This window comes from Nycticebus coucang, chromosome 9, assembly GCF_027406575.1.
Source record: "Nycticebus coucang isolate mNycCou1 chromosome 9, mNycCou1.pri, whole genome shotgun sequence".
In the NCBI taxonomy this organism is placed as follows: Eukaryota; Metazoa; Chordata; class Mammalia; order Primates; family Lorisidae; genus Nycticebus; species Nycticebus coucang.
Window position 1 is genome coordinate 47,802,321 of NC_069788.1, and position 24,490 is coordinate 47,826,810.

General features: G+C 50.7%; 3 protein-coding genes across 27 annotated transcripts; 2 read left to right on the forward strand and 1 right to left on the reverse strand.

Annotated features, from left to right (window-relative positions):
* The first annotated feature begins 1,011 nt into the window (after positions 1–1,011).
* On the forward strand, positions 1,012–3,601 carry C9H6orf47 (chromosome 9 C6orf47 homolog). The gene has a single exon (XM_053602762.1). The coding sequence runs from the start codon at positions 1,839–1,841 to the stop codon at positions 2,718–2,720; it is 882 nt and encodes a 293-aa protein (XP_053458737.1). The 5' UTR covers positions 1,012–1,838; the 3' UTR covers positions 2,721–3,601.
* Positions 3,602–3,699: 98 nt separating this feature from the next.
* APOM (apolipoprotein M) lies at positions 3,700–10,884 on the reverse strand. 2 transcript variants are annotated; one of them, XM_053602764.1, is made up of 6 exons: positions 10,759–10,884; positions 5,050–5,204; positions 4,707–4,780; positions 4,522–4,620; positions 4,262–4,360; positions 3,700–3,843 (listed from the first exon to the last, which is right to left on the reverse strand). In XM_053602764.1, the coding sequence occupies exons 2-6, from the start codon at positions 5,100–5,102 to the stop codon at positions 3,818–3,820; spliced, it is 351 nt and encodes a 116-aa protein (XP_053458739.1). In that variant the 5' UTR covers positions 5,103–5,204; positions 10,759–10,884; the 3' UTR covers positions 3,700–3,817. The 2 variants fall into 2 exon arrangements, with proteins under 2 accessions (XP_053458739.1, XP_053458738.1); XM_053602763.1 differs by lacking the exon at positions 10,759–10,884 and adding an exon at positions 5,709–5,913.
* BAG6 (BAG cochaperone 6) lies at positions 10,657–23,981 on the forward strand. Of its 24 annotated transcripts, none has more exons than XM_053602741.1 (26): positions 10,657–10,886; positions 11,545–11,665; positions 13,717–13,834; positions 13,951–14,147; positions 14,390–14,443; positions 15,421–15,495; positions 16,090–16,328; positions 17,125–17,254; positions 17,749–17,946; positions 18,170–18,422; positions 18,742–18,846; positions 18,957–19,064; positions 19,187–19,299; positions 19,400–19,487; positions 19,673–19,956; positions 20,370–20,658; positions 20,818–20,987; positions 21,170–21,223; positions 21,364–21,466; positions 21,559–21,683; positions 21,857–22,003; positions 22,108–22,167; positions 22,278–22,421; positions 22,499–22,606; positions 23,366–23,512; positions 23,808–23,981. In XM_053602741.1, the coding sequence occupies exons 2-26, from the start codon at positions 11,558–11,560 to the stop codon at positions 23,901–23,903; spliced, it is 3,513 nt and encodes a 1,170-aa protein (XP_053458716.1). In that variant the 5' UTR covers positions 10,657–10,886; positions 11,545–11,557; the 3' UTR covers positions 23,904–23,981. The 24 variants fall into 24 exon arrangements, with proteins under 24 accessions (XP_053458716.1, XP_053458722.1, XP_053458723.1 ...); XM_053602747.1 differs by having other exon boundaries at positions 18,769–18,846; XM_053602748.1 differs by having other exon boundaries at positions 18,769–18,846; positions 19,403–19,487.
* The last annotated feature ends 509 nt before the right edge of the window (positions 23,982–24,490 follow it).

The following is a 24,490-nucleotide window of genomic DNA, read 5'->3' on the forward strand; positions in this document are numbered from 1 at the left end:
CCCAAGTAGCTGGGACTACAGGTGCCTGCCACAACACCTAGCTGTTCGAACCTGCGAGCCCGGGTGTATGTGGCTGGTGCACTAACCACTTAACTACAGGCGCTGAGCTTGAAAGACATTGTCAACCTTCGGGGAGCTCACAGCTGGAGAAGAACAAAGCCTGTGATCATATTTTTTTTTTGTAGAGACAGAGTCTCACTTTATGGCCCTCGGTAGAGTGCCGTGGCCTCACACAGCTCACAGCAACCTCCAACTCCTGGGCTTAAGCGATTCTCTTGCCTCAGCCTCCAGAGTAGCTGGGACTACAGGCGCCCGCCACAACGCCCGGCTATTTTTTGGTTGCAGTTTGGCCGGGCCGGGTTTGAACCCGCCACCCTCGGTATATGGGGCCGGCGCCTTACTGACTGAGCCACAGGCACCGCCCGCCCATGATCAAATTTTATAGTGCAGGGGGATAGGGGAAGTCAGGCAAGGACCTGGGAGATGATAAGAGCGGGTAGGATCTTGGAAGAAGCTAATGTCATAGGAAAGCCTAAGATTATCCAGTTTATACGCGGATAGATCTGGCTTCCCAGATCAAAACTTTTAAGTCAAGATTCTTCACCTGTTTGTCTACACTTTTCTTTCCTGCACTTCCTCTGTCCCCAGGTGCCGGACACACGAAGAGATGTTATGAAACCCAGTTAAGTCTGCAGGGAAGTGCTGCTCTAGTTGCAAGACTCCCCGCATCATTTTCTTTTCTGGGAAAGCCTTTCATGAAGTCACGGGCTCAAAATGGAGCAGTGAAGGATGTGGGGAAGAATCCAAAGGCAGGAGGGTTGTGGAAGGCAGGTGAATTTAAGGGAACACTGGAGGCCCGGGGGCCCTCTGGGAGGCGAAAACTTCACATTCCGAGCCTGGCGGAGGCTGATCTCGACTCAGCGCACACTGACTGCGCCGGAGAAGGGAGGCGCTGGGTTCACGCGCTGGGCCCGCCCAGCAAGCTGCGGCTCCGCCCCGCCAGTCCCTCCGTTCCCGATGCTGCTGCTTCCGGACTCCGCGGCTCCGGGCGGCTCGGCGAGGCCACGGTTCCAACGCTGGGCCCAGAAAGGGGCCCAGCCCACAGCGCCTTCGACGCGTGGGTCCCTTGATAGGCCCATGCTTTGCCTCTGATTTGGGATCTCCGAGGACATCTCAGTTCTGACCTTGCGGAGGCCGCACTCTGCTGCTTGCTTGCCGGCTGGCGAGGCCACTGGAATCACAGCTCCCTAAATCAAGAGGCAAACGCTGCTGGCTGGAATTTGCCTGACACCCCCATACCACCTCCCAACAAAGAGAATTTCTATTCCTTGAACTCACTTGGGGCAGCAGTTTAAAACTCCCCATATCCAGGAGCACCTAGGACCTGGGGCCACCTTCCTGCCTGCCTTCTTGGATGAAGCACCGCCTCCTCAGTTTCTGGGGTAACTTGAGGCGAGGCCTGGGTGAGTGAAACTTGGGGTGCTACCCGCTGGGAAGGAAATCCGGAAACAGGATTCTGTGGGAGTGACCCAGACCTTCACAGATCTGAGACTCTTGGAATCTTGTGTTTGTGTGTGTGGGGGGTGGAGATGGTGACTGAATTTGGATATGCCTCCTTTCTCCATCCCTAAGCTGAAAAGGAAAAAGTCATTTGCCACACTTGCGACTGCACAGCCATTTAGGGATGTGAGGAACCGCTTCTGAATTCATAATAGGACAGCATCACTAAGCAGATACCCATTCTGAGCCTGAAAAGACTGTCTTCTGAGGAGACCCTGAGGATCTAACAGTGCTGGGAAGCAGCCCCAGTATTGGGGTGCTCATTACATACCCCAGCCATGTTCCTAAGACAGCTTGGTGGTTGGCTACCTCGCCCGTGGGGCCACCGGAAACCAATGAAGCCTGACTCGCCTACCCCAGAACCCAGACGGTTGGACAGCTCCCCTGAGAATTCAGGGAGTGACTGGGATAGTGCCCCAGAAACCATGGAAGACGCGAGGCCTCTCAAGACTAAGGACTCAGAGTTACTGAGGAGCTCTGGTACTGCTTCAAAACCAAGCAGGCAAGCCCAAGTTGAGCAATTGGGGAGCAAAAGAATGGATTCCCTCAAGTGGGACAAGGCTGTCTCTAGCACTGAAGAGTCTGGGAGACTGGAGGCTGGAGGAGCTATTCCCAAACTCGAATGGGATTGTGTGGATTCAAGTGGCATCAGTAGACCTAGGATATCCCCTGAAGTGGCACTGAATGCTCCTGGGCCTGAAGTCCCAGTGGAGAAACCTGGCCGGCGTCAGAAGCTGCTGGGCTGGCTGCGGGGGGAATCAGGAGCTCCCTCACAGTACTTGGGGGACCCAGAGGAGTGTCTGCAGATCTCCACCAATCTGACCCTGCATCTGCTGGAGCTGCTGGCCTCAGCCCTGTTGGCGCTGTGCTCACGGCCTCTGCGGGCAGCCTTGGATGCACTGGGCCTGCGTGGACCCCTGGGCCTCTGGCTGCATGGGCTACTGTCCTTCCTGGCTGCCCTACATGGGCTCCATGCTGTGCTGAGCCTACTTACAGCCCACCCCCTGCACTTTGCCTGCCTCTTTGGCCTCCTACAGGCCCTGGTGCTGGCTGTCAGCCTCCGGAAGCCCAATGGGGATGAGAAGGCCACTGACTGGGAGAATGGGGGACTGGAGAGGGAGAGTGAGAAGCAGAGGGAAGACCCAGGAAAGGGACTTTGACCATGGGTTAGGGTTGGGTGGGGACAAAAGGTGAAGACAATGTGGCCTTTAGGGGGAGAGCATAGGGTATGAGCCAGACTGTAAGCACAGGGACCTCAGGGATGAGGAAGAAACCCCGGAGTAGAAGGGCACAGGGACTTCTTCATATACAGGAGAAAATACAGCTAAAATAGGGTGTCTTTGTTTATGGACTATGGGGGTATGGCCCTTGGATTCACCAGCTGTTATTACTTTTTGCTTTTACATTTCTCCTATCTCAAGTTATTTTTTTCCACCTCCACCTTTTTTGTTTTTTTTTTTTTGCAATTTTTGGCCAGGGCTGGGTTTGAACCCGCCACCTCTGGTATATGGGGCCAGCGCCCTACTCCTTTGAGCCACAGGCGCCAGCCCACCTCCACCTTTTAAAAGCCAAAAACAACAAAAAATAGCGTGGTGGTGGATAATAAAGACCAAAGGGTCCTCCCTCACTTTAAAAACTTTCTAGGGGTGGAGGAAACCAGAGGTAGATAGACCTCTGTGGCAAGTGGGTATAGTTGGGAGACCCAACCCAAAGGATCCTTTAGATCTTGGGATCTGAGCCATCTAGGAAAATGTGGGGCTGCTCGGCAAGTGCATTAGCAGGTCTGGATTGGGGCCCACAGGTGACGGATTCAGCAGAGAGTATCTGGTACTCATGGGAACCAGAGGGAGTGGGGAAGGTACACGCAGCACTGGCAGGAGGGTTAACTCAGAAGGGTTGACAGCTCAGATGAGCAGTATGGGGGGAGCCCATAGTTTCTCCTGGGGGCCAGGAGTTTGCTCACTCAGCAATAAATAATTTTGTCACGCCAAATCCTAAATATATCATTATAAAGTGAGAGTTACTGCCACTCACTGTCCTTTCTGATGCCATCCAGCTGGGGGTTTTAGGTGGTAGAGGGTCCACGTGGAGTGTTGAAATGGAGGGGATTGATGTCTGGAGACAAACTCCAGAATGAGATGAGGATTGAAAAATCATCTTTATTATTCTTGAAGGGGTGTTGGGAGTCTCCAGCTTTTCCTCCCCCCAACAACTCAGCTCCCACCATACAGTGTGGGGATGTAGATGAAGTTATAGGTCAGTTACTGGACAGCTCACAGGCCTCTGTGATGGGAGGAGGGAGAAAAAAAGAGGACAGAAAGGAAGTCTAGGGAGAGAAGCAAGGTTGGTGGTAATGTGATGGGGAAGAATGTGTTCCTTCATTCCCGTGTCGAAGGAGGAATCTCTGAAGGCTTTTCCCCTCCATGTCTTTCCCTCTGGCCCTTTTATGCACTATAAACTCAAAGCTCTCTTTTGAGTAACCCACAGCCCATCCTGGCTCCCTCATGTGACATTACAACTCTTAGCCACATCCCTCTGATGTCATCACAGTCTATGACAAATGAAGGAGTCAATATAGCCAGTCAGATGATGTCACCCTTTGGCCATGCCCTGTAGTGACATCACATGAGCCTCTTTCATCCTGCATCCCCAGAAGATTTGGTGAGTCTTAGTTCTCTTTTGTAAGACTTTAACCCCTCACCTTGATTCCTGGGTGTCAGTACGAAGGCTTTGGAATCCAAGCAGGAAGTTAGGGATTGGAATTCCTCCACACACTTCTCAGGAGGGTGTGGTGAACGATCTGGAAGGGGAGGGTGGGACCAAGCCAGTCAAAGTCTCTGGTGAGGACCTCACAGAAGCACCTATCCCTTCTTGGGATGATGTCATGGGGCCCAGAGTGAGGTGTTCCCCTGGCTTCCCCTTGTTTCCCTCCAACCTTTCCTGCCTTGCGTCCTCACTCACTATAGAGGAGAAAGCGCTGGTAGCCCTGACCCATCTCTTTGAGCATGATTCCACCTGCGCATGAGCTGGAAAAGACCTCAGTCTTCATGTCAGGGCGGCCTGTCAGGATAGGCAGGGGAAGTGTCAAGACAGATAAGCAACAAGTTCAGGGGCCTTGGGAAGGGTGAGGGCTGGGTGGAACCAACCTTCAGTTCTGAGATCTGTGCTCCCTTCAGTCAGGTGGTAGATCCATTTCCGGGGCACACAGTTCCCATTTTTCCTACAGAGGTGGTGGTGACAGGGAGAAAGACTGAACATCACTCCAACCACACTGTACAACCCTCTTCCACATTATTCCTTCTTGAAGCCCAGCTCCCTTTGCTACCAAAGGACAGTTAGGCCCATCTCTCTCCAGACAGCAATTAATGGAATTATTGTATTGAGTGGGCCAAGAATAGTGGATATACTGAGTCCAGCTCTTGGTGGGTGAGTACTCACACTTTGGGCAGATACTGAACCCACTGGTGCTTCTGCCTCCTAAACACTCACTTGCGGATGGTAGCACGAAGCTGGAGCTGCATCGGGGCAGAGCCAGCAGCCATGTTGAAGACGATGTTGTCCACAGGGTCAAAAGTCGCCAACTCCTCCTTGGTAGGAGCTGCCCCTGCGATAAAGTACCACTGGCCCAGGTGGGGCTCTGGGAACTGGAGAGACAATGAGGGGAGCAAAAGAGAGCAGGTCCTACCATAGGATCCATTCAACCTCTTCAGTGAGGACAGAAAGACTTAGAGGTAGAGATTTTGGCTGCCTTCCTCTTTCCAACTGGAGCTTAGCTCCATGACAAGGAGTCATGACATGGCTTTTCCTTTTTGCCCTTCTCAAATCAACCTGGGTAACCACCCATCTCTCTAATTCTGCCGTGTTTGCACATTGATGGCTGCAGTACTGACATTTTTCTTCTTGCTTTCATCATCACAACACTCACACCCTCTTCCTTTTTTTTTTTTTTTGCAGTTTTTGGCCAGGGCTGGGTTTGAACCCACCACCTCTGGCATATGGGGCCGTTGCCCTACCCCTTTGAGCCACAGGCGCCGCCCACACACCCTCTTCCTCTTTTCCTTTTCCAACATGGCTTCCAGTCATTCTAGGCCACCCACCCAAGTCCCTCAGAGCTTCCACCACAGGCTTTCCCCAGTCTCTGTCCATACCTCCTTCCCATCCACTCCTAGAGTTGTCAGTTGGATGTGCTCAGGGCACTGGTAGATGGAATTAAGGAGAATACCATAGAGGTAAAGCAGAGCTGCCCAAATTTGGTGGAACATCTTCAGGCAAGAGGGAGCTGGTGCTCTGTGTGGGGTGACTCGTGCCTTAAATGTTGTCTCCCCTAGAGCTGCTCAGTGCACTCTGCTTCCAGCTCCCTTGCCTCGACCCTTGACCCTTTCACCTGCTAATGAGTAACTTCAACCTTGTTTTTGCAGCCCAAACCAGGATTACTTAGTGAGTGAGTGGGACTTCCTCCCCCTCTTCTGGATGCCACCACTCCACAGTACACACCCCCTGGCATGATCAGGGTCTCTTAGGAGTTATAAGGAGAGCCGAGCCCTATAGGTAGAAGTCTGTGGATTCTGAGCCCATATTAGAACTTTATCTGCTATGTTCCGTACAGCAGAGAGGAAGCCTGATTAGTCTTTCATTCATTCACTTAGCAAATTGTTTTGAGTCCCATCTGTTGGTCAGGAACTGGCTAATCCCTGGGGATATACATTAAAAAAAAAATCAGTAAGACACCCTGATGGCCTTGAAGAAGTTGGTATAGGGAAAACTAGCTGAGTAAACAATCATTGCAATACACCCTGATAAGTGCTTTAGAACATGTATGATACAGGTGCTGAGGCACGAGGGATTGCTCTCTAAAGTTTTATCTTAAAATTGGGAAAGCAGGCTGGGCAAAGTGGCTCATGTCTGTAACCCTAAGCACTCTGGGTGGCCAAGGTGGGTTGTTGCTTATTATTATTATTGTTTTGTTTTATTTTTTGAGACAGAGTCTTACTTGGTTGCACTTGGTAGAGTGCCGTGGCCTCATGTCTCACTCTTGCTCAGGCTGGTCTTGAACCGGTGAGCTCGAGCAATCCACCCACCTCAGCCTCCCAGAGTGCTAGGATTACAGGCGTGAGCCATCATGCCTAGCAGTGGGTTGATGCTTGAGCTCGAGTTCAAAACCAGCCTGAGCAAAAATAGAAAAACTAGGCTCTGTGCCTGTAGCTCAGCGGCTAGGGCGCCAGCCACATATACCAGAGTTGGTGGTACTCTGGCTGGGTACCTGTATTTCAAGGCGCCAGCCACATACACCAGAGCTGGTGGGTTCAAATCCAGCCTGGACCTGCCAAACAACGATGACAACTACAACCAGAATTAGGCTGGCATTGTGGTGGGCTCCAGTAGTCCCAGCTACTTGGGAGGCTGAGGCAAGAGAATTGCTTAAGCCCAAGAGTTTGAGGTTGCTGTGAGCTGTGACACCATGGCACTTTACTTGAAAGGCTGAAGCAAGAACATGCCTTGAACCCAGGAGTTGGAGGTTGCTGCTGTGCAGCAGTATGTACATACTCTGGCCAAGTTCACTGATTTCATACACTCAACATTACTACAAGAGGCTACATAATGTAGTGGACTATCTTTAGATAGACCTTGGTGTGAGGCAGTGTGGGTCCAAACCCTAACTCTACTGCTTATTACAACTGGGAGAACTTTATTGCTTTTTCATCTGTAAAATGGACAAATCATCATTGTCATAAGATTAAATGTTTTTTTTTTTTTGAGACAGAATGTCTTTCTTTTTTAGACAGAGCCTCAAGCTGTTGCCCTGGGTAGAGTGCCGTGGCGTCACAGTTCACAGCAACCTCAAACTCCTGGGCTTAAGCAATTTTCTTGCCTCAGCCTCCCAAGTAGCTGGGACTATAGGTGCCCACCACAATGCCCGGCTATTTTTTGGTTGTAGTTGTCGTCGTTTGGCAGGTCCGGGCTGGATTTGAACCCACCAGCTCTGGTGTATGTGGCTGGCGCCTTGAAATACAGGTACCCAGCCAGAGTCTCACTTTCTTGCCCTGGTAGAGTGCCATGGCATCACACATCTCACAGCAATCTCAAACTCTTGGGCTCAAGAGATTCTATCGCCTCAGCCTCCCCAGTAGCTGGGACTACAGGTGCCTACCACAATGCCCAGCTATTTTTTATTTTTAGAGATGAGGTCTCACTCTGGCTCAGGCTGGTCTTGAACCCATGAGCTCAGGCAATCCACTTGCCTCAGCCTTTTAGAGTGCTGGGATCACAGGCATGAGCCACCTCGCCCAGCTTTAAATGAGATTTTTAAAAAGATTAAATGAGATAATGCACATAAAGCCCTTAGCCAGGACCGCACATGGTAAGTCTAAAGTAAATATTTGGTATAATTAATGTCTTCAAACCACTGATTGGTTTCAAGAGGGTAATAAGTTCTCAAATGATAAGTGGTAAGAATTGTCAAGAGGCTGGCTGGGCATGGTGGCTCACACCCTTAATTCTAACACTGGAAGGTAGAGCCAGAGGATCACTTGTCATCTCCACCCCCATCTCCACTAAAAATAGGAAAATTAACAGGGTGTGGTGGCACATGTCTCTAGTCCCAGCTGCTCCAGAGGCTGAGGCAGGAGGATGGCCTGAGCCCAGGAGTTTGCAGTTGCTTTGAGTTAAGCTGAGGCTTTGGCACTCTTGCCCACCTGCTGGGTTACAGAGCTGAGTTCTGTCTCACAAAAAAAAACCCCCAAACCAAAACAAAATAACAAAAAGAATTGCCACAATAAAATCGGTCCTGAAGGGTGAGGCTTGCAATTTAGTTAAAAAACTAAAACAAAGGCCAGGCACAGTGCTTCAGGCCTGTATTGCTAGCACTCTGGGAGAGTGAGGTGGGTGGATCACCTGAGTTCACAAGTTCCAGACCAGCCTGAGCAAGAGTGTGATCTTTGTCTCTACTAAAAGTGGAAAACTGAGGAAGAGGATCGCTGGCACCCAACATTTTGAGGTTACTGTGAGCTATGACGCTACAGCACTCCATGTGGAACATGACGCCCAGTCTGCAGGTTGTCCACTGGCGCAAGCCGGCTTTGGCAGCAACCATGCGACCAACGTGAGACCGTCTGGAAGGAAAAAAAAAAACAACCAAAATTTACGTGATGAGTATATTAGGGTTTATTATGCTATTCTATTTTGTTGTAACGTTTAAATTTCTTTCTTTTTGTAGAGACAGAATTTCACTTTATTGCCCTCGGTAGAGTGCCGTGGCGTCACACAGCTCACAGCAACCTCCAACTCCTGGGCTTAGGCGATTCTCCTGCCTCAGCCTCCCGAGTAGCTGGGACTACAGGCGCCCGCCACAATGCCCGGCTATTTTTTTGTTGCAGTTTGGCCGGGGCTGGGTTTGAACCCACCACCCTCGGCATATGGGGCCAGCGCCCTGCTCACTGAGCCACAGGCGCCGCCCACGTTTAAATTTCTTAACGAAAAACTAAAATGCTGCAACAATTTATTGGAGGCAGTAAAATAGAAAGGCTGATCCTGCTTGGTAGACCTGGATTTGTCAGTTCTGTCAGTCTCGTTCATCTAAGTGTAGTCACGTGTAAAATGAACGTTAATACCTATCTCAGATGTTGCCAGGCTTTTTTTGAGACAGAGCCTCAAGGTGTCGCCCTGGGTAGAGTGCTGTGCCATCACAGCTCACAGTAACTTCCAACTCCTGGGCTCAAGCGATTCTCTTGCCTCAACCCCCAAGTAGCTGGGACTACAGGCAACTGCCACAATGCCCGGCTATTTTTTGGTTGCAGCCGCCATTGTTGTTTGGTAGGCCCGGGCTGGATTCGAACCCGCCAGCTTGGGTGTATGTGGCTGGCGCCTTAGCCGTTTGAGCCACAGGCGCTGAGCCCACATTACCAGGCTTTTAAAAACATACGATTGGCGGCGCCTGTGGCTCAGTGAGTAGGGCGCCGGCCCCATATGCTGAGGGTGGAGGGTTCAAACCCATCCCCGGCCAAACTGCAACAACAACAAAAAAATAGCCGGGCGTTGTGGCGGGCTCCTGTAGCCCCAGCTGCTCAGGAGGCTAAGGCAAGAGAATCTTGTAAGCCCAAGAGTTAGAGGTTGCTGTGAGCCGTGTGACGCCAAGGCACTCTACCCGAGGGCGGTACAGTGAGACTCTGTCTCTACAAAAAAAAAAAAAAAGACGATTATAAGCTTTAGTATTTTTGTTAGCACAAACTAAGTGCTCCCTAAGCAGGTGTTTTGGAATTCTTAACTAAAACTGGACACAGATCTGGATTATAAACTACGGGTCTGAGTCTTAGAAAGGCTAGGCACCCGGGCAGTGACGGGTTTTTCCGGCAGAGTCGCAGCGCCTCTGGGATGGGGACTCTGACTCCTGTCGTCGGCATTGGGTGGGGCGGGGTGTGTGTGTAGAAAACGGTAATTCTCCCAACCTCTGCCAGGGGAAAAACCATGGCCGATCCTTAAATTGTATAGGATCAGGGTCTTTTTCGGTTCACTCTGACTCCCATTTGCCCTCAATTCCCAAACTGGAAGTCGCCTCTTTTCTTGAAGAAAGTTCTGAAAGGGGGTAGCATGCTTAGTTTAGCGAAAACGTGGCCTGTCCCCTACGTCGCACACCGCCGGTGTCGAACATGACGTCCGCAGGTTGCCCACCAGCACAAGCCGGCTTTGGCGCAACCACGCGATCAGAAGTTAAACAGCTCCCGGGCCGCCCCCAACCGCCTACAGTAAGGGCGACTTCCGGAGGCGCCGAAGGAAGGGCGTAGCGAGGGCCATACTAAGGGAAAGACAGGATTTTAGGCAGTTAGGACAGTGCCTCCTGAAATTGTCTGCCAAGACTTCAACACAGATTAACGAAGCATATTGCCCAGGCTCCAAACTTAAAGGTCCATACAACCGTCTATACCCCTTTTTTTTTTTTTTTTTTTGGTAATCGTAGAGTTCTACCCGGTAATTTTTTTTCAGGCAATTATAGCGGCCACCTCAACCTTCTATCGTTCAAACGCGCACAGAAGAAAAGTGAACGCTGCCAGAGCGGGTGGAGCGTGCTTAAGTGCGTACGCATGCGTAGTGCGACGCACGCAGGCGCAGTACGGTCCCCCGGGCGACAGCGGCGGCGGCTCCTTGGGGTGCTCGGCTCCCTCCCATCTAGGCCGGCCCCGGTCCGTCTTTCCCCCAGGAACTCACTATTTGGGGCTTCGGACTTTCTCGTCTTGCCCCACAAAAGTAAAGCTCAGGGACCTGGGGGAAGCCGGAAGTACCGCCTCGAGATCCCCAAATACTATCGGGGAAACGGAAGTGACCGTCGGTGGCAGGTTGGGGAGACCGGAAGTGACGGTACTCTGGGGAAGTCGGGGGCGGAGTCGCGGGGAGGTGGTGGCGGTGGTGTGTGTGTTTGTGCGCGCGGTGTGTTTGGCTGTGTTTTGGTTACTCCGTTTTGCTGGAACGCCGTGAAAAGGCGGAAGAGGGGGGGCAGTCAGCTAGCCGGTCGCCCCCCGCCCCCGTGAGTGTTTGCTGTCTCGGGCTTGTAGTGATTTAGGCGGGTTCGATGGGCGTGGCGCGCGTGCGCGAAACCACACTCCTCAGTCTGGTGCGACCCCGGTTCTCGCGTTGTGCCAGGATTTGCCTACCTCAGCCCTTGTGTTATCATGACCAGTGATGACACTGGTCTCTGGTCTCGTGCTTCCGTCTCTTTTTCCTAACCCAACTGGCCCTGCCTTATTGTGATTGGCGTTGTGGAGCCCCTCCCACCTCCTGTCCTCCAGGTCCCTATGCCGTCGATCTCCTGCCCTTTGTGTTTCTCTCCCTGTGCCCCGGAATCAGTAGGGAGATGGGGGCGGGTGTGTGTGTGTGTGTGCCTGTGCGGGAGAAACTTTTTAGGTATTGGGGCGGAGATTCATGCCAGGGAGGCTTCCGGGTTTATAAAATCTGTTCTGGACGACAACGAGTTTCCCTCCCTCGGTCCTTCCTTAGAGGGCTGTTGGCCATGGAGCCCACTGATGGTACCAGTACCGCTGTGGAGGAGCCTGAGAGCCTGGAGGTGCTGGTGAAGACCCTGGACTCGCAAACTCGGACTTTTATTGTGGGGGCTCAGGTGAGACACCAATATTTTTGGAATTCACCTCTTGTAGGCCCCTTAACTGGGGGATGATCCTGATTTTCTGGTCCTCAAGTTTTAACTGATCCCTTTGTTCATATTCTAGAAAGAACAGTTTGATGTTTTTAGTTGAGAGGGTATGGTTTCTGTTGAGTAAGGCTGATTTTGTTCTGCCTTCCTTCACTTTAATGGAACTCAATCTGCAAGGAATTCAGAGGAAGGAAGAATCTGTCAGTGTCATGAGTGGGCTCCAGCCCAATGGGATAAACATAAATTCTGCCTTTGGGAAGGAACTCCCAAAAGTATATCTTAGAAATTGGTCAGATCTTGTCTCTGCGCCTGTAGCTCAGCGGCTAGGGCCCAGCTACATACACCTGAGCTGGCAGGTTCAAATCCAGCCTGGGCCTGCCAAACAATAACGACAACTACCAACAAAAAAATAGCCGGATGTTGTGGTGGGCACCTGTAATCCCAGCTACTTGGGAGGCTGAGGCAAGAGAATCACTTAAGCCCAAGAATTTGAGGTTGCTATGAGCTATGACGCCACGGCTCTCTACCCAGGGTGACAGCTTGAGACTCTGTATAAGAAAAAAAAAGAAAAGAAAGAAATTGGTCAGATCTATACTTTGTTTTTAAAAGATGGAAATCAGAACCCATAATTATGAAGAAAGAACCCTAATAGACTATTGAATATAATTACTGATATTTGTGGCATAGTTTGAATCTCTGGAACTTAGTTCTTTGAACAGAACTGTGTTTTGTAATAGTGGGAGACAAAATTGTGTGGGGGTTGGTCTATGGTTTTCCAAAACATGGTATTAACATATACGTAAGAAAGACATACAGGCTTTTGTGATTGGATGTATGTAAGTACTCTGGTACTTCCCAAGAGTCATGTATCCAGTTAGGAAAAATGTTTTTCCTATATTACCACCTTCATGGTTAGTCTTCCTTTTTAATTCCCCCCACTCCATAACTTTACCCTTGGTTTTGTCTTGGAGATTACAGAGCTGTCTCCTAATATCTTTTTTTTTTTTTTTTGCAGTTTTTGGCCAGGGCTGGGTTCGAACCCGCTACCTCTGGCATATGGGGCTGGCACCCTACTCCTTTGAGCCACAGGCACTGCCCACTCCTAGTATCATTTTGTGTTTAGGAAGGGGTCACTGGTATCTAGACACATAATTTCTTTTTTTGTTTTTTGAGACAGAGTCTTACTATGTCACGCCCTCCGTAGAGTGCTGTGGCATCACAACTCACAGCAACCTCAAACTCTTGGGCTCAAGTGATTCTCTTGCCTCAGCCTCCCAAGAGGCTGGGACTATAGGCACCTGCCACAACACCTGGCTATTTTTCATTGCAGTTGTCATTGTTGGTTAGCTGGCCTGGGCAGGGTTCGAACTTGCCACCTTTGGTGTATGTAGCTAGTGCTGAAACCACTGTGCTACAGGTGCCGAGCGTAGACACATACTTTCTTGAGGTCCAGGCAGAGAAGGGACTGTCCAGGTGGCTTTTCTGTTTTTCATCTATGTTGTTTTGTCTGGACCTATTTTTCTTTTTTTTTTTTTTTTTTGACAGAGTCTCACTTTGTCACCCTTGGTAGAGTGCCGTGGTGTCCTAGCTCACAGCAACCTCAAACTCCTCGGCTTAAGCGATTGTCTTGCCTCAGCCTCCCAGGTAGCTGGGACTATAGGCACCTGACACAACACCTAGATATTTTTGGAGATGAGGCCTCTCACTGGCTCAGGCTATTCTCGAACCTGTGAGCTTAGGCAGTCTAGTTGCCTTGGCATCCCAAGTGCTGGGATCATAAGCATGAGCCACTGCGCCCAGGTCCTGGACCTATCATTTGTTAAGTTTATTGTCTGTACTTTGATAGGTGACATCTTAATTTAGGGGTTTGCACAGTAACTATCTCACAGTCTGGACAAATAAGGTAGTGATTCTATGATTGTTTTTAACCCCTCATGTCCACAAGTCAGTTGTTCCTCTTCTGTTCTTTCTCTTTCTTCCATTCTCTGATTCTTATGCATGTCTTTTCCTCCTTGCAGATGAATGTAAAAGAGTTTAAGGAGCACATTGCTGCCTCTGTCAGTATCCCATCTGAGAAACAACGGCTCATCTATCAGGGGCGGGTTCTGCAAGATGATAAGAAGCTCCAGGAATACAGTAAGGGGTTTGGGAAGGCAGTTCAGAGGTTGAGGCTGCTGTCCAGAGGGATGAGCTAAGGTCATAGGTCTACCTGATTGTATAATGTTTTGGTGTGTATCTTATTTTTCCTGCAGATGTTGGGGGAAAGGTTATCCACCTGGTGGAACGGGCTCCTCCTCAGACTCAGCTCCCTTCTGGGGCATCTTCTGGGACAGGGTCCACCTCAGCCACCCATGGTGGAGGACCCCCGCCTGGTACTCGGGGACCTGGGGCCTCTGTGCATGACCGGAATGCCAACAGCTATGTCATGGTTGGAACCTTCAATCTTCCTGTAAGCTTGTGTTCCACGGGGCAGGGTTTTGGGTGGGGTGAAGATAGCTTTGGTTGTGGTAGCAGCAGAGAGTCTATAAGATAGGTGTCTCAGTCTTTAGATTGGGTTTGGAGAACCCCATGGCCTCATATTGGCCTCAGTCCTTAACAAGAAAAGGGTGTGGGGCTCTAGAGAATGAATTGGAAGTGTGGAGACCTTAGTTTTGGCTTCTCCCAGAGCAACTTCCCTTACCCTTTCCCCAGAGTGACGGCTCTGCTGTGGATGTTCACATCAACATGGAACAGGCCCCGATTCAGGTATTGAGGGGCCTGGGAGGGTCAGGGAAGGGGATCTGGGAGAAGGAGGCTGTGAGGTGGGAATGGACCTGGCTGAGGAGATGTCTGCGAACTGGTTTAGTAGGTTGTAGAGATCATGGCTTCATATCAAATCTGCTTTGAATGAGAGGCTGAGGCAGGAGGATTGCTTGAACCTAGGATTTTGAAACTAGCCTGGGCAACACAGCTAGACTTCCTCTTTAAAAAAAATGAAAAAGGCAGGGCGGCGCCTGTGGCTCAGTCGGTAAGGCGCCGGCCCCATATACCGAGGGTGACGGGTTCAAACCCGGCCCCGGCCAATCTGCAACCAAAAAATGGCCGGGCGTTGTGGCGGGCGCCTGTAGTCCCAGCTACTCGGGAGGCTGAGGCAAGAGAATCGCTTAAGCCCAGGAGTTGGAGGTTGCTGTGAGCTGTGTGAGGCCACGGCACTCTACCGAGGGCCATAAAGTGAGACTCTGTCTCTACAAAAAAAAAAAAAAAAATGAAAAAGGCTGGGCATGATGGCTCAAGGCAAGTGGATTGCCCGAGCTCGGGAGTTCGAGACCCTTTTTCTATTAAAAATAGAAAAACTAGCTGGATGTTGTAGTGGCCACCTGTAGTTCAGCTACTTAGGAGGCTGAGGCAAGAGGATTGTTTGCTTAAACCCAGGAGTTTGAGGTTGCTGTGAGCTATGATACCATGGCAGTCTATCCAGGATGACAGAGTAAGAGTCTGTCTCAAGGAAAAAATAATAATAAAAAAAATGAAAAAACAAAAAATGGGTGGTGGTGTGAGCTTGTAGTCCTAGCTCTTTGGGAGGCTGAGGTGGGAGGATTGCTTGAGCCCAGAAGTTTGAGGTTGCAGTGAACTATGATGGGCCTAGTATACTCCAGCCTGGGTGATAGGGGGAGACCCCATCTCTTTTAAAAAACAAAAAAAGGAAAAATGCCCTGCTCTGATCATCCCTCTCTTTATTGTAGAGTGAGCCTCGGGTACGGCTGGTGATGGCTCAGCACATGATCAGGGATATACAGACCTTACTATCCCGGATGGAGGTATGTGGCTAGGGTTTCTCCTCAACTATCTTTCCTCCCCCTTTTCTCAGCTTAGGGATGAAAGCATGACTGGCCACATTATAAAATTCAGCCTTCCTAATCTGGTATCTTCTCTGCAATATTCATTCTCTTTGGCAGACAAAGTATCTTTGTGAGGCTATCTTGTCCCTGCCAATCCTCTTAGTGCCTGGCCTCTGGAGAATTTGTGTCAGATGTGTTAGATAACTATCATAGCATTTTTTTTCAATTAAAGATGGATTCAACACATAATTTTATTTTCCTATTCAATATTGGGATGTCCTGATTTCATTAGTTACTGTTGCAGTTGTAGCCTGTGACCTTTCCTCTTGTGGAGGTCAGGAAACCACAATTCCTACTTTTTGTTAGCAGTTTATTGACAGATATTAGACACATATTGTACATCTAATTTGTGCCAGTATTAACGCTAGTTGCTAGAGTCAAAGATACACATGTTGAGCTCTGCTTTCAGGGATCCTAGTTATATTACCTTCTCTACTCAGTCACCTATAACCTGAGTAATCCTCTGCAGCAGTTTCATTCTGCTTTTGGTGTCCTGGCTGTTCCCCACTTCAGTGTCGAGGGGGACCTCAAGTGCAGCACAGTCAGCCACCCCCACAGATGCCGACTGTGGCACCGGAGCCAGTATCTGGGAGCTCTCAAACATCAGAATCAGTTGAAAGTGAGGTGCCTTCTCGGGAGCCCATGGAGGCAGAAGAAGTGGAGGAGCGTGCCCCTGCCCAGACGCCGGATCTCACACCTTCTGGCCCAGCCCCAGCAGGCCCAGCACCTGCCTCAGAGACAAATGCACCCAAGTGAGAGGTGTAGGGAATCTTTTGGGTAGTGGTTGAGGGATTCTAAGTGATGAGGATCAGGGATTCTAAGTGATGAGGATCAGGAAAAGAATGGTGGAAGGGGAATGGTTCTTGATCATCTCACTCATAGGGTTAGCATTGAAGTAAGGAGGGGGCTTTTGGTGTAAGTAAACGAGGTTAGGACTGGCAGCTGAGCAGAAGCAGTGTTCTTTCTGGGACCAAGAAAGCCAAAGGTGCCTCCTGAGCCTAATCAAAATTCTGTCCCCTGGGTTCACATAAACCCCATTTCTTTTTTAGAGTTAGTTTCTCACAATCTCAGGATTATAGCAGGGAGGGTGGGAGCAGTTTTATATTCTTTTCCCTATCTTCTCATGAATGGGAGTAAAAGAATAGATGCTCTGGGGTGGTGCCAGTGGGTCAGTGAGTAGGGTGCTGGCCCCATATACTGAGGGTTGGCCGGTTCAAACACACCCCCGGCCAAACTGCAACAAAATATAGCTGGGCGTTGTGGCCGGTGCCTGTGGTCCCAGCTGCTTGGGAGGCTGAGGCAAGAGAATTGCCTAAGCCCAGCAGCTGGAGGTCGCTGTGAGTTGTGACGCCATGCCACTCTACTGAGGGCGACAAAGTGAGACTCTGTCTCTTAAAAAAAAAAGAATAGATACTGTGTTAGTCTGGGAAGGGATTGACCCAGGGCTCTGAGAGGCCAGAGAGGGATAGGGCAAGTGTGGTCCCTGTTGACTATGAGGTTGGGAATCTGAGGAGAACCATGGCTTACTCCCCTTGGGGTTGTCCACAGCCATCCTTCTCCTGTGGAGTATGTCGAGGTGCTCCAAGAGCTGCAGAGGCTGGAGAGCCGTCTCCAGCCCTTTCTGCAGCGCTACTATGAGGTTCTGGGCGCTGCTGCCACCACGGACTACAATAACAATGTGAGCCCTTTGATGATTGCCCTGCCTCTCTCCTCAGCCCCAGTACTCCCAGACAGAACAGGCTGAAATATAGATAAACCCATTCCCTCCCTACAAAAACATTGCAATTTTTGTGTTTCCCTCCCTCATTTCCCTCTTGATATGTAAGTGATATTTTTCTCTCGTAGGGAAGGTGATAATTTTTGCCATAACAACTGTCCTTGTATCCCTTGTGCCCTTGAGTGAATTATTTAGGAAGTTTTTGAAGTAAGATTAATAGTTGATGGTGTATGGATTCATTGTAGTGGGAGCAATTTAATTCTATTTTATACATTTTCTGTTTTAATAGGAAGCTCTTATGTGTATAAAATAGAATTAAATTTGCAAAGATTTGATCTGTTTATAACCGAAGGTTTGGAGAATACTGTATTCTCAAAACGGTATTGCTTTTGTTAGTGCAATGGACTCTAGCTTAATATTTTCTGCCTTTCTGTGTTTGGCCCATGGGGGCACAGCATGAGGGCCGGGAGGAGGATCAGCGGTTGATCAACTTGGTGGGGGAGAGCCTGCGGCTGTTGGGCAACACTTTTGTGGCATTATCTGACCTGCGCTGCAATCTGGCCTGTGCACCCCCACGACACCTGCATGTGGTCCGGCCCATGTCTCACTATACCACCCCCATGGTGCTCCAGCAGGCAGCCATTCCCATCCAGGTGGGTTGTGGGGGGCCTAACCTGAAGGAGAATAAAGGGGTGTTGGTGGCATGACCCAGGCTAGCTACTGGGCCCGAAGAAGGTTAGAAAGACTTTGGGACCCAAAAAAAAGACTTTGGGAACACACGGTGATGAAGAGTGGGGGAGAATTTAGAGGTCTATTGTGGGATGCTCTGGGTAGGTTCTTGTGTTTTCCTCACTTTTGTCTGTCCATCTATTCCAGATCAATGTGGGGACCACTGTGACAATGACAGGGAATGGGACTCGGCATCCCCCAACTCCCAATGCAGAAGCACCTCCCTCTGGTCCTGGGCAGGCCTCATCTCTGGCTCCATCTTCTACCACTGTTGAGTCCTCAAATGATGGGGCTTCCCCTTCAGGGCCAGCTCCCCCACCAGCCACCAGCCACCCAAGGGTCATCCGGATTTCCCACCAGAGTGTGGAACCTGTGGTCATGATGCACATGAACATTCAAGGTGAGTTAAGATCACTTGCTGGTAGAAAGGAGCACAGTGAGGGAGGCTGGTGATGAGGTGTGAGGGAACAAAGGTGAAGAAGCAAGAGGTCATTGCTGGTGGTGGTAGCAGAGGGACCAGAACAGAAGCTTTTGTTTGCATGTGTGGAAAGAGGCAGGAAGAGACTGTTTTATCCTTGGAGATGTGTTCGCATGGTGAAGGAATGTTTATTCCCTGTCCAGGTGGAGGGAAAGGCAGGCTTTTTGGTTGGGGGATTAAGGGCCTAAAATATGGTTAATCTCAGGAGGATACAGTTAGGCCTTGGCCCTGCCTGTCTCAGGGCCACTCTCTGTGTCTCCCTGCCCAGATTCTGGCACACAGCCCGGTGGTGTTCCGAGTGCTCCCACTGGTCCCCTAGGACCCCCTGGTCATGGCCAGACCCTGGGTAAGAGTGAGGGCATCAGAGCAGGCTGAGCTCTGGGTAGAGACGGGGAAGGGCTGAGTGGGTGGGTTGAAGGGGTCCAGGTTCAAGGTTACATCAGACCCGCCCCCCAGGCTCCACCCTCATCCAGCTGCCCTCCCTGCCCCCTGAGTTCATGCACGCCGTCGCCCACCAGATCACTCATCAGGCCATGGTGGCAGCTGTTGCCTCCGCGGCCGCAGGTAATGACCTGGAAGGGGAGGCCTGGGAGGTGGGGCGTAGTCCATGGTGGTGGGTGCTGTCGGCTAGCAGGCAAGGTCTCATCCCTCAGCCCTCTTGGCTATCTCTCCTTTGCTACCCACAGGACAGCAAGTGCCAGGCTTCCCCACAGCTCCAACCCGAGTGGTGATTGCCAGGCCCACCCCTCCACAGGCTCGGCCTTCCCATCCTGGAGGTCCCCCAGTCTCTGGGGCTCTGGTGAGCAAGGGCTGGGAAGTTCCAGTAGGAAAGAGTCTGGGAAGAGAATTCTGTGGGGGTGCATGGGAATGGCAGAACTGAAATCCTCCTCTCCCTCAAGCAGGGCACTGGGTTGGGTACCAATGCCTCCTTGGCTCAGATGGTGAGCGGCCTTGTGGGACAGCTTCTTATGCAACCTGTCCTTGTGGGTGAGTTTTTATTCTTTTCCACTTCAAACTTGAAAGCCTAGCGCCCCTTTCCCAGTCTGCTCACTGGCACTTGCCAGTTCTTTCCACATTTTCTTGGTTCTTGCTTTCCTGCTGGAAATACCAGAATGGGGCTGCTGTAGTGTCTTGTCTTCAGATTTCATCTTTCTTCTTTTCGTTCCTTACAGCTCAGGGGACCCCAGGAATGGCTCCACCTCCTGCCCCTGCCACTGCTTCAGCCAGTGCTGGCACCACCAACACAGCTACCACAGCTGGCCCTGCCCCTGGGGGGCCTGCCCAGCCTCTACCCCCTCAACCTTCCACAGCTGATCTTCAGTTCTCTCAGCTCCTAGGGAACCTGCTGGGACCTACAGGGCCAGGGGCTGGAGGGCCTGGCATGGCTTCTCCCACCATCACTGTAGCGATGCCTGGTGTCCCTGCCTTTCTCCAGGGCATGACTGACTTCTTGCAGGTAAATGGCTTGCCCTGCACCTCACCCTTCCTGCTCTCCAGCCCAGTCCAGGCAGTGATGCCTCTTTGCCATTCTGTAGCCACTGGGCTAGAGACCTTAGTAACATGTCAGGAGAAGAGACTGGAAATTTCATTGACTCTGAACTGCATCTTGGAGAGGAAAATGAGGCTTAGAGAGAAAACATAGTAATTAATGTCTTTGCTTTCTAACCCTAACCCTAACCCTAACTCATTTAGAGGGAGAGAGGTATATAGTAATTACTTACCCATGAGTATTATACTTTAAGGAGTAAAACCAGAGGAGAACCTGCTATTTTCCTAGACCCCTGTTGGTTTGTGTCTTCTTGATGCCATTATGTCCTTGTCTCTGTTCGCATCTAACATTCTGTTCTTTATTCCTTCTCTGTTTGCCAGGCAACACAGACAGCCCCTCCTCCTCCTCCCCCTCCCCCTCCTCCCCCAGTGCCAGAGCAGCAGACCATGCCCCCACCAGGGTCTCCTTCCAGTGGTGCAGGGAGTCCTGGAGGCCTAGGTCTTGAGAGCCTGCCACCGGAGTTTTATACCTCAGTGGTGCAGGGTGTGCTGAGTTCCCTGCTGGGTTCGCTGGGGGCTCGGGCTGGCAGCAGTGAAAGTATTGCTGCCTTCATACAACGCCTCAGTGGATCCAGCAATATCTTTGAGCCTGGAGCTGATGGGGCTCTTGGTGAGCAAAAGGGGGAGTACCTTGGCCTGGTCCAGGAAGGGGAAGCCAGGGGGAGGTAGATGGCAATTGTTTAGCAGTGTTGCCAGGGTGGGATGAGGCTGATGGTGGGTGGCAGGCCAGGTAATAAAGGCCATTGCTTAAATTCTGCCCTATTCCTAGGATTCTTTGGGGCCCTGCTGTCTCTTCTGTGCCAGAACTTCTCCATGGTGGATGTAGTGATGCTTCTTCATGGACATTTCCAGCCACTGCAGCGGCTCCAGCCCCAGCTACGGTCCTTCTTCCACCAGCACTACCTGGGTGGTCAAGAACCCACACCTGGTAACATCCGGGTAAATGAAGGCTGGGGGCCCCAGAGCTCTCTCCTTTGCACACTTAGTCTCTGAATACCGATTCTACTTACTGTTAGCTAAAGCTATGACTGCCCTGCACACGTTCTGTGCTTGTTGGGGGATGAAGGGAAAATCTTTTGAAAACTGAGGCTTGGAACTAAACTTGTTCTGCTCTTCCATAGATGGCAACCCACACATTGATCACAGGGCTAGAAGAATATGTGCGGGAGAGTTTTGTGAGTAACTCTTCTCTATTTTTCTCCACTCCTGGGTCTGGTCAGGGCAGCGGCAGCTGATACTCCCTATTGTCTCCTCTTCCACTCCCAGCTGCTCAAGTTTCCTGATTTTGGAATCTTAAGTGTGTCTTGTCTCTCAGTCTTTGGTGCAGGTTCAACCAGGTGTGGATATTATCCGGACAAACCTTGAATTTCTCCAAGAGCAATTTAATAGCATTGCTGCTCACGTACTGCATTGCACAGGTCAGGGGCTGGCCAGGCTAGGATGATTGCAACCTGTTGGGATGTGCAGGGCTGCTGGGTGCCAGCATTTCTTCCTTATTTCTTGCTCACAGATAGTGGATTTGGGGCCCGGTTGCTGGAGTTGTGTAACCAAGGACTGTTTGAATGTCTGGCCCTGAACCTGCACTGCTTGGGAGGACAGCAGATGGAGCTTGCTGCTGTTATCAATGGCCGGATTGTAAGCATCACCCAGCCCTGGGTCCCTAGCCTTTTGTTTCCTGAGTTTCGCATTCTCTTCAATGTCCTGTGGTTTCTTCCCCCCCCCGCACCCCAACTGCCATGTGTATCCTGGTTCTGATATATTTCAAAAGCTGGTTGAGCATTTCATGTTATCTGCTTTCTGCCCCTCAGCGTCGTATGTCTCGGGGGGTGAATCCCTCCTTGGTGAGCTGGCTGACCACTATGATGGGGCTGAGGCTTCAGGTGGTACTGGAACATATGCCTGTAGGCCCTGATGCCATCCTCAGATATGTTCGAAGGGTTGGTGATCCTCCCCAGGTAAAGGGCCTATTGGGCTGTGGGGTCAAGGTACTTGAGGGAACTGGAGAGATCTGAGAGAAGAGCCTTTTGTGGTGTTCTCTTTTCTCTGTCCAATTTTGTAGCCACTTTCTGAGGAGCCAATGGAAGTTCAGGGAGCAGAAAGAACTTCCCCTGAGCCTCAGGTACTAGGGAGAGGTTGAGGGGCCACATAATATGGAGTGGAGGACTAGGGAAGACGGTGCTGGAGGCTGAGAATTCTGAAACCTCTATCTTCTTACCATCTAACTCCCAGCGGGAGAACGCTTCCCCAGCCCCAGGAACAACAGCAGAAGAGGCCATGTCCCGAGGTCCACCTCCTGCTCCTGAGGGGGGCTCCCGAGAGGAACAGGATGGACCGTCAGCTGAGACAGAACCTTGGGCAGCTGCAGTGCCTCCAGTAAGTGTCAGTGATGTAGTAGGTCAGGGCAGCTGAATGTTGTGGGAATTAGTACTTTCTAATCTTTTCCTCCCCAGGAATGGGTCCCTATCATCCAGCAGGACATTCAGAGCCAGCGGAAGGTGAAACCACAGCCCCCTCTGAGTGATGCCTACCTCAGTGGTATGCCTGCTAAGAGACGCAAGGTTGGTTTGCTTCTTCCCTAAGGATCTTTATCCAGGGTCCCCTGTCATGCTTACAATCAAACCTTTTAGATTTGGAGGGAGCTTTCTTTCAGTCCCCTTATTCAATGAGGAAACTTCTCTGGGATTCACACTTGCTTATGGTCGTTGCATAAACCACACAGGACTTCGCCTTACTCTTTGCTAGTGTCTTTCGTCCCTCAGCTGCATAATCCCCATGTGAGTAGGGCCAGTTTTCCTTTAAGGTGTGCTTCCTCTTGTGTATCAGCTGGCTCTGAATCCCAGATGGCTTGACCCATTCTTCCTTATCTGATTTTGAAAAATAAGTCCAGGGTGGCGCCTGTGGCTATGAGCAGGGCGCCAGCCCCATATACTGAGGATGGCGGGTTCAAGCCAAACTGCAACAAAAATAGCCGGGCGTTGTGGCGGGCACCTGTAGTCCCAGCTGCCTGCTTGGGAGGCTGAGGCAAGAGAATTGCCTAAGCCCAAGAGCTGGAGGTTGCTGTGAGCTGTGATGCTACAGCACTCTACGAAGGGTGACAAAGTGAGACTCTTGTCTCAAAAACAAATGAGAAAAGTCCAACACATTCAAACATTTGTTTTTGGCCACAACGAATCTATGCTGTCAAAACCACTTGTGGATTATTTCCCCCTCTCTGCTAACGTGGAGGCTCAGTGGTTGATTCATGGAAAGGGTGAACTGGGTGGTGGCACTGGATCTGACTTTGATCCTCTTTTCCCTCCCAATCCCCTGTTGCTCAGACAATGCAGGGTGAGGGGCCCCAGCTGCTTCTCTCAGAGGCCGTGAGCCGGGCAGCTAAGGCAGCCGGAGCTCGGCCCCTGACAAGCCCCGAGAGCCTGAGCCGGGACCTGGAGGCACCAGAGGTTCAGGAGAGCTACAGGCAACAGGTGCCCCCTCCTTGAAGCAGAATAGGGATGGTCTCTCTAGTGGGAGGGGTTGGGCTAGGGTCCCTTTTGCCTGGATGCCTTCAGAACTGAACTGGTCAGTTGGGGCTTCCACTTGATGTTCTTAAACTGTTTTTCCCTGGTGGCATCTGGGAAGCTTATCAATACTACACGTATTGATAAGGCTGAAAGTCTGGGGGAAGTGTGTGTTCTAAGGGGGTGGCCTTATGTGTTTACTGGGGTCATTAGAGTCTTGGTCAGTGCTTTTCCAACCTGCTTGCCTGCTTTTTCTCTCTAGCTCCGGTCTGATATACAAAAACGACTGCAGGAAGACCCCAACTACAGCCCCCAACGCTTCCCTAATGCCCACCGGGCCTTTGCGGATGATCCCTAGCTCTTTGCTCAAACATGGGACCATTTCCCTTCCCCTTCCTTCACAGTATTTAAGAAATAAAAGTCGGATTTTTCTGGCTGTGTTGTCTTAGAGTCACTTGATCTTATGTGAATTTGACCTTAATACTCCTTTACTACTTGCAGAGCAACCTGGACTACGCAGCAATACCCCACGTCACCCTTTATAGACTGCTGTGGTGTCACAGCTCACAGCAACCTCAAATTCTTGGACTCAAGTGATCCTCTTGCCTCAGCCTCCCAAGTAGCTGGAAATACTGGCACCAACCACAATGCCTATTTTAGAGATGGGGGTCTTGCTCTTGCTCAGACTGGTCTCATGAACTCAGGTGATCCATCTACTTCATCCTCCCAAACTGTTGGGATTCCAGGGCCTCGCCTGGCCTGATGGTTGCATTCATGCAAAAGCACTTTATATGCAAAATAAAAACATTTTGGCTCAGCACCGGTCACATACACTCAGCTCATACCCAAGGCTGGTAGGTTTGAACCCAGCCCTGGCCAGCTAAACTGCAACAAAAATAGTTGGGCGTTGGGGCAGGCACCTGTAGTCCCAGCTACTTGGGAGGC

What these genes read in the sequence shown, in the direction of transcription:
- APOM (XM_053602763.1), bottom strand. Translation starts at nt 5,822, where the DNA reads ATGTTCCACCAAATTTGGGCAGCTCTGCTTTACCTCTATGGTATTCTC. An exon ending in TAGGAGTGGATGGGAAGGAG is followed by an intron (nt 5,205 to 5,708) that starts GTATGGACAGAG and finishes TTGTCTCTCCAG; the next exon opens with TTCCCAGAGCCCCACCTGGG. An exon ending in CACAGATCTCAGAACTGAAG is followed by an intron (nt 4,621 to 4,706) that starts GTTGGTTCCACC and finishes CTATCCTGACAG; the next exon opens with GCCGCCCTGACATGAAGACT.
- C9H6orf47 (XM_053602762.1), top strand. Translation starts at nt 1,839, where the DNA reads ATGTTCCTAAGACAGCTTGGTGGTTGGCTACCTCGCCCGTGGGGCCAC.
- BAG6 (XM_053602735.1), top strand. Translation starts at nt 11,402, where the DNA reads ATGGGGGCGGGTGTGTGTGTGTGTGTGCCTGTGCGGGAGAAACTTTTT. An exon ending in TATGCAACCTGTCCTTGTGG is followed by an intron (nt 19,488 to 19,672) that starts GTGAGTTTTTAT and finishes CGTTCCTTACAG; the next exon opens with CTCAGGGGACCCCAGGAATG. An exon ending in CCACACCTGGTAACATCCGG is followed by an intron (nt 20,988 to 21,169) that starts GTAAATGAAGGC and finishes GCTCTTCCATAG; the next exon opens with ATGGCAACCCACACATTGAT.